The 7,524-nt window shown below is 42.7% G+C and overlaps 1 protein-coding gene across 1 annotated transcript in view; it reads left to right on the plus strand.

Annotated features, from left to right (window-relative positions):
- ANKRD26 (ankyrin repeat domain 26) overlaps nt 1-7,524 on the plus strand; it is an 81,083-nt gene that overhangs the window by 3,752 nt on the left and 69,807 nt on the right. The window contains exon 4 of the mRNA XM_019474042.1: nt 7,192-7,444. Coding sequence (XP_019329587.1) covers nt 7,192-7,444 — 253 coding nt within the window. The remainder of the gene's footprint in view (nt 1-7,191; nt 7,445-7,524) is intronic.

Consider the following 7,524-nt stretch of genomic DNA (forward strand, 5'->3'; position numbering starts at 1 on the left):
ATTGCTCACCAGTAGCTGTCTCAGCCCATCTTTCCCTTGTCATGGGGACCCAGAAGTGGAGTTCCCAGAAGTGCTTTTGAGGTTGGCTCTGGCTGTCAGTAGCATGTAACCTTTTATCTACTTCTCTGCTCATTACTCAGATTTGTTGCTAAAGCAGCCATGTTTCAGAGCTATGTTCGTTTTTAGAAAGTATTATTGTAGAATGAGTCACCTGCCTTTCCCTATTTTCACAGCTGAAGAGACAACGTCATTACCAATCAGAAGATGATGGAGCAGAGAAGTCCCAATTCCAGAAAACAAGGAGTGGTTATACTGAGATGAAATGTTTGCCTTCCACCTACTAATTCAGGGATTGGAGTTGCCAGGCAGTGAGGAAGAGCAGCCATGGCCACCATGTTGGCAGGAAGACGACAGTTTTGTGCTGCTAACACCCTGAATTTAATTCCAAGTATTTTGTTCCAACTTGGTATTTAATAAACTGTGTAATTTAGTACCTGTCTTTGTTTTCTTCTGTTCCCCCTGCTGGCTTTGCTTCTCCCCTCCCCTGTTCAGATGGCTGTACCCTCTTATTCCCTCTGCTTGCCTCTGGTACAGACGAGGACCTGTTGATTGCTGCTAAATGGTGATGGCTGCTAGAACTGTCGTGACATTTGAGGAGCACTGCTGCATTTTGTCACAGGATTTGAGTTCTTTGGACCTAGCTGGTGCGGATGAGGAGAGTCATATTTTTGAAGGCCTATTCAGGCTTTCTTCCTAGGCAGGCAGGCAGGACTTCTCTCTCTGCCCTCGGTCTGAGTGAAAATCAGTCATGCAGACGTCTCCAAGGGTGAGGGAAAAGCAAGGTCTTAAGTCCGAGCACAAGCTCTCCTCTGCTCACTTCAGCTCTGTTCACAGGTGAATCTTCACCTTGTCCTGGAGGCCAGGCAAAAGGCCAGCATGCGGCTGTGTCCTTTTCCTCCGGGGACACTTGAAGCACCATCGCGTTAAGATCGTGGGCTAGAGTTGAGGTATTGCTAAGAATCAGTTCCCAGACTCTTCCTGTATTTTAGAACAATCCTTCTTGTGGTCTGGGCGAAGGTAGTGGCTGAGCTTCTGGTAGCCGTGAAATGCTGGCAAATCCCAGAGGTTTTCATCCCATGGGGAGCTGACCAATTTGTAGCCCGCAACAGGAAAAGGTGTTAAGAAATTTCTCCAGCCTGCACCAGAGCGGTAAGGAGAAGTTCAGCTTTTGGTACTTTCTAGCGTCTCTCCACAGAGAAAGCAGGTGCAGAATGTCTTGGCCTTTACTGTTTGTTGTCATTGTGATAAACTCAGACATGACCTGTTTTCAGGTTTGTTCCTAACCTGCTCTGTGCTGCCGGTTGTCAGTGAGAGGGGAAAGTTCTTGGCTGGTGGAGCAGCAGAGCAGAAACCTGGCGTAACAGGAGTTGATAGTGGTTACACTGGGGTGGGGGGTGAGGGGATAAAGAGAAGCCCAGTCAATTCCTTCACTTGAAAGCCCATCTCCAGTGCCACTCTGGGGTTACTCTTGATTATCTCAGAGAGGCCATGGCAGTCAGGGGAGGCTCCTGAGGCCTAGAAGACAGGGAATGTGCAGCACTGATGCAGGGATCTTCACAGCATACTGCATTGTGCACCTGAGACCTGCCCACACACAGCACCTCTTGTAACAGCAGAGCTATGTCTAATGTACCACCCTAAGACTGGTCAGACAAATTTGTATAAAATCCTATTGTTAGCAGCTTTTTGCTCTTACAGCCAAAATAAAACAGGGGAAATGTCTCCATTGATCCTAAAATTTCAAGTTGCAGGCCTGATTTTACTCAGGTAGACCTCCTGCCCAATATAATAAGCCGTTTGCCTGAGTCTGGCCTAATCTTAGCTTTAATTGTAGTCTTCATTTGACTACATGCAACAAACAAAAGAACTGCAGAATGTATTCAACATCTGCAAGCACAAAGGCAAAAAGATGAGAACAGCTTTCTTAGACACAAAATCATGTTGTGAGGCATGATGCCACCACTGAAGAACGGCCATAGATTTAGCCAAGGAAATCTTGATTTCTAACTCCAGGTCATGAGGAAAGAGCCCTTCAGAACTTCTTCACTTCCCCAACTATTTCTTCTTCATCTCCTCTGTGCACCTTCTGAGCTGCTGAGATATTGCCCCAGAAGCACTGGTCAGTGAGCAATCTCTGAGTGGCAGTGCCAAAGCATCTGTCCTCATGCTAATACCCATGCCACCATCAGTTTATGACTTCTCTGCTGTGGACCAGGTGCCTGTGCTGCTACATGCCAAACCAGGACTGTGGAAATGCTCCAGCAGTAAGAAATTAGTATCTCTCAGCCGAATCAGTTTTCCACTGTGCTTTTGTCAGGCCAATGCAGAAAGGCAGCATGAGGGAAGCAGCAAGCAGCTAGGAGTGGCAATTTCTCATACTGCCAAAAATCATGCCACAGCCTCAGACAGAGTGAGTGGACCCCAGTGGACACTGGTTGCTCACCAAGCAACACCATCTGTGTTATAACCCTTGAGTGTCAATTAGGTGGAGCTGTTCTATTCTATCATGGTGTTTTCTGTTAACAGCTGCAGTGATCTGCTTTCAATGAGATTCATTCAGCTTGCCACAATCTGACAAGCAGCCACACTTTTATACTTTTTGGGCTTCTGTTTCCTACAGCACTGTTTGAGACCTGAAAGTAGAGAAGAACCACCACATTTCAGGTCTGGCTGGGAAGCAGCCAGCTATGGAAGTCCACCTAACCAGCCCTCATCTCCTCAAATGCGTGAAGATAGGTATTACAACTTTGACAAATCACTCTTCACACGTACACCAAAGCATGCTTGGCAAAAACACATTGAAATAATGTTCTACCTCCTCTCCAGGTGATCACCCTTCACAGTTATGTATATTAGTGAATGTCTGGGCTGTAAAACCAAAATGGTCTTTGGAAGATACCAGATTTATTCAAACAATAAATTGCACCTGTTCTTCACATAATTGAGAATGAGAGCTCTGCTAAGGACCAACAGTACTGTGAACTCCCAATAAAGGCAAATGACATAAGAAGTATCAGTAAGCTCTGTGACAACATGTAAGCTGATGAAATCTGGCCGCTTAGCAGTCTGATCAAAGACTATGCAATACCTGAGCAAATCGCTTGCATTTGTATTTTGATTTGGCATTGGTTTCTTTTTGTTTGATGCTGGTTTGATTTTAAACATCAAGTGTGCAAAATTATTTCAGAAAGTCTCAGCCTTTCAAGAAATTTAAGCTAGCTTGAACTTTAAAAAGAAAGCCAACGATCAGTATGTGAGGCTCAGAAAAACCATTTACCAACTGAAGCTTTCAGGGCACTTTACTGGGAATAATCATGGTTCTCTCCCTCAATACCAATTGAAAACAATATCTAAGCCTGTTCCAAACTCAAGTTTATCAATATTTGAAATACAGCTGGCACAAACTCTAAGCACAAACCTATGCATTTCAGCAGCCAACAAAGCAAATAATAAATACATCATTAACTTTCTGCCTACTCTGTTATTTGCTATAGTGGTCCATGGCTGGAATGAGTAAGGTCCCCATACCTCTCCAGCAGAACGTTTCTCACAAATTGTCCATGCTCATGAACGCCTCTGGGCAGGGCTATGATACGAGCGCTGTAGACTCAGAATAACCGACGTGTTACATCAACTGGATGCACGAAACCCAACCATACCCAACCATATCTCTGACCCAACAAAACATTGTAGCTCAAATAATTTCACTAACATCACTGGAATCACTGATACACTTTATATTGAACCAGTATGTAAAGTCTTTATGCGATTGGATTCTGAACATTCAACATTCTTCAGGACAATCAAAAGACTGGAAAGAAAAATGAGTGAGACAGAGGCAATGAAACCATTCTTCTATTGCTTCTTGGTATGAGAACAGGAGAGGCCTCAAGGTAGTAAAGAGCTTTTTGTAATGAATTTCATTTGGGAAGGCTCAGGGGGGAATCTTATCGGGGGGGAAGGGGGCAGTAAAGAAGAGCAGCAGTCTTTTGGCATCCAGTGACAGGCTAAGAGGTAATGGACACAAACTGAAACCTGAAATGCAGAAAATTCCATTTAAACATAAGAAAAAACATTTTTAGTAGCAGGTATACACTCATAGGACATGCTTTTTAAAAAATGTTGAGAATAACCACATTAGTAGGAATGGTTAATTCCATTTTAATTCCATAATTAATGGTTCAATTCCTTTGGGAATTGAAATCAATTCTCAATGCATTACAGTTGTATTTTTAGCAGACATTTCTCACTTTCTTATGGTTTATAATTTGTAAGCAGTTTAATTAAAAGAAGGAAGACAAAAGTTTTATTTTGCTTTGTTATCAACTAAAATGTAACTAAACCTAATAAATCCAATTATGATCTACCTGGCTTCACAATAACACACTCAGAGCCCATTTCAATGATAACTGTACATAGGTACAATATGCATGTGCTTGCCCAAAAAGTGTGAACCAGCGAATCTATGTGGTTCTGAACATGCTAGTAAGTCTCTTCTGTTACACAGTAACTCTTTTACTGTATTGAAAAGAAAATAACATTTCTTGTTCATCGCTGAGAGGAAGCCAAAGGAAATCCATTCCACATTCTCAACAGAAAGGTAGTTGTTAATCCTACTGTGTGCACATGTGTGCATGGGATATGGTGTGAGTGTCAGACTGGACTGGGAACAAGTAAAACTGCCACCACTCGACTCAGCATACCCACTGACTGTACGGGGCTCCAGAGGTGGCACATCAGAAGCACCACCACAGTTCCAGCTCTCCACCTAGACAGAGCAAAAGCTGTTACAGTCACTGCCTGCAAGATGTGTGTAACAACCCAGTTCTCTTCAAAGCCTCAGAGCAAGCGATGCCAAGGAATGCAATCTTCCCAGACGGCTTTTCTGAGTTGCACCACCCCTCCTATAAATACAGCAATTGCAAAGCAGGTGTACCAGATGATTAGCAGCATTCGGTTATCAGCCCAACAAGGCTTTACTGAAATTTTTCCTTCTTGGTAAACAAATACACAGCGTGATTTAATAGGAGGGAAATACAGATTGGAAAAAGGGAATTTTAGACTGCCATTTCGTACCTCAGTGGTACAAAGATTGTGAGCTAAATTATCCAGCTACAGTGAATCATGTCGAAGGAAAGGTGTACCTTTAGCAGACTAACTCAAATACCAAGGCTTATGCAACACTTAAGCCACACTTAAGCCCTATTTGGAAATCTTCCTGTGGTACCTGGATCTTGTGCAGGGTATCAGAACAGGAATGAATCATTTCGTGCAGACAGGAATAGAAACAACAGTTACTAGATGTTACTGAGAGAAAGCTACAGATAAGCTACATAGAACACATTGAAAGGACAAAGCAACACATTAGGAAATACCAACATCTTAAAAAAACAAACAAAACAAATAAAAAAGGAACTATTAAAAAAAATTAAAAATAGGAATGGATTAAAACTAAAAACAAAAATTTGGGTATGTTCAACATCACCCATGAGCCAAAAAGATTAAAGAAATGGTATGAACAAAGATCAAAAAGCTGGCAAAAATTAATACAAACAGCTGATAATTGGTTTAGTGATAAATTCTAGCTATTCATTTTGCATCTTTTTTGGCTAATAATGAATGAACAGTTCCTGTTGTGCCCATATGACTATATCCACAGGCCCCATCAGCACCCCCTTATCTTCAAAGCATGAAACTAAATTTCAGCCCAACCAGCTAGTAAAGTCCCTACCAGCTAAAGCTGACTATCTAATCACAGGGGTTTTTATTAATACCATTCTGAAACGTTTGACATTTGACAGCGACTGTAGGGTCTCCTAGTCTTGGTTGGGGAGTGACCTGTAAAAACCAAAAGTTTTTGTGGCTGAGCATATGTCCACTTGAAAAAGGACTTAAAACCAAATACTTCCTCCTGGAAGGAGCATAGAGATGGATTGTGTTTACTCTATATTGCCATCTTGTAAATAAAAACCTGCCTTTCTTCTAAGATGTCTGGAAGAAAACAAATATACCCAATTAAAAAATGCATTTTGCACTCCATTTCTCCATTAAATGGTCAGACTGATTACAGAGATACTCTCAAAATGGCTACTCATAGCCATTTCCCAATACTCATAGAATTTAGGTTTTGCAAACTGAATTTATTTAGCTGTGGTTTCAGCAAAAGGTCTTTATCTGTCTTTTTTAAAATTATTATTATTTTAGCTCTTCCTTCTAGAGATCAGGTCTGAAACAACAGAACACTTCTAATACACTGAGAATCAACTAATGAAAGTGACTGTACATCAGCCACTTTGGTACAAGAGAACACTGCCAGAAGCAAACAGGCTTGATAAAGCTGTGAAGACTCATTCTGGAAAGGAAAATGAAGGTTTTAACAGCTGTACCGTTATTAGTCATGAAGAAGAAGAAAATATTTCAAAGGGCTGAATCTCCTCCCTAAAAAGTGGCGTTATATTCCTGTTCTGTTGCAATAAATATTTTCACTGCTGATCACAGTGAAATGTGTCTCTCTGTTTTAATTAGGTTTTGTTTGCCATCTCTCCATTTTTCACAAATTCATATGCAAGAAGCAGTTCCTAAAGATAGGAAGAAGTGTTCTGGCAAGGTGTTCCATTAGCCAAATAATCTAGGCTATACTGTACTATGACATTACCCCAAAATCATATGACAGCTTATAGTAAGGCTTCACCACTCTGAACTACCTAGCAGCATCACTGTAGCAGGACAATATTGAGAATGATTCCCAACTTATCTATACCAAAGGCGTGACCTGTCTTTTGATTTCTGTACCACTTTTTCATACAATCAGTGTGCGTGCATGTTTGTATTCTTTTGTGGCAGTGCCAACTCAGTCACACTTACTGGAAAGTAACTGATTCTGTCACGGGCAAGGCAGGTAATTAGATGATGTCTGAGGTCCCCTCCATCGCATTTGCTACTATATTAATCCTTGCTGTTTGTTCCTTTGGCATCCATTCACCCAAGCCTGATAACGGTACTCCAGCAGTAATGATAAATAAACCGGGACATGAATTTCGTCAGAGAATTATTTTGTCCGCAACTCCTTTATGCGATTCTCTTGTTCTGCACTAAATGTGTTTTCTCAGTTTGCACAATTTGTTTTTAAAGCAAACTAGGCCGAGCCGCCCCGTGCGCTCGCAGCACAGACCCCACCGGAGGCCAGCGGGGAATTGCTGCTGCCGGGTACATCAACACCCCCATGAGCTTCACGGCAGCGATCCCCGAGTACGCTGTGGGGTGCACAATCCCCCCAGCTACCCGCCGGGGCACGCCAGGCCTGTCACTGCCCCCACCGCGCTCGGCAGAGCCGCATCCAGGCGCCTCCTTCTCCGGACCCCTCGCCGCAGCCTGGCGCCTGAGGGTGAGAAAGCGACATCACTCACCGCTTGACACACCCGATAAACAACTCCACGGGCAGACCACAAATCGGCCTTAAAGACA

Source organism: Aptenodytes forsteri, unplaced genomic scaffold (genome assembly GCF_000699145.1).
Source record: "Aptenodytes forsteri isolate BGI_AS27 unplaced genomic scaffold, ASM69914v1 Scaffold166, whole genome shotgun sequence".
Lineage (NCBI taxonomy): Eukaryota > Metazoa > Chordata > Aves > Sphenisciformes > Spheniscidae > Aptenodytes > Aptenodytes forsteri.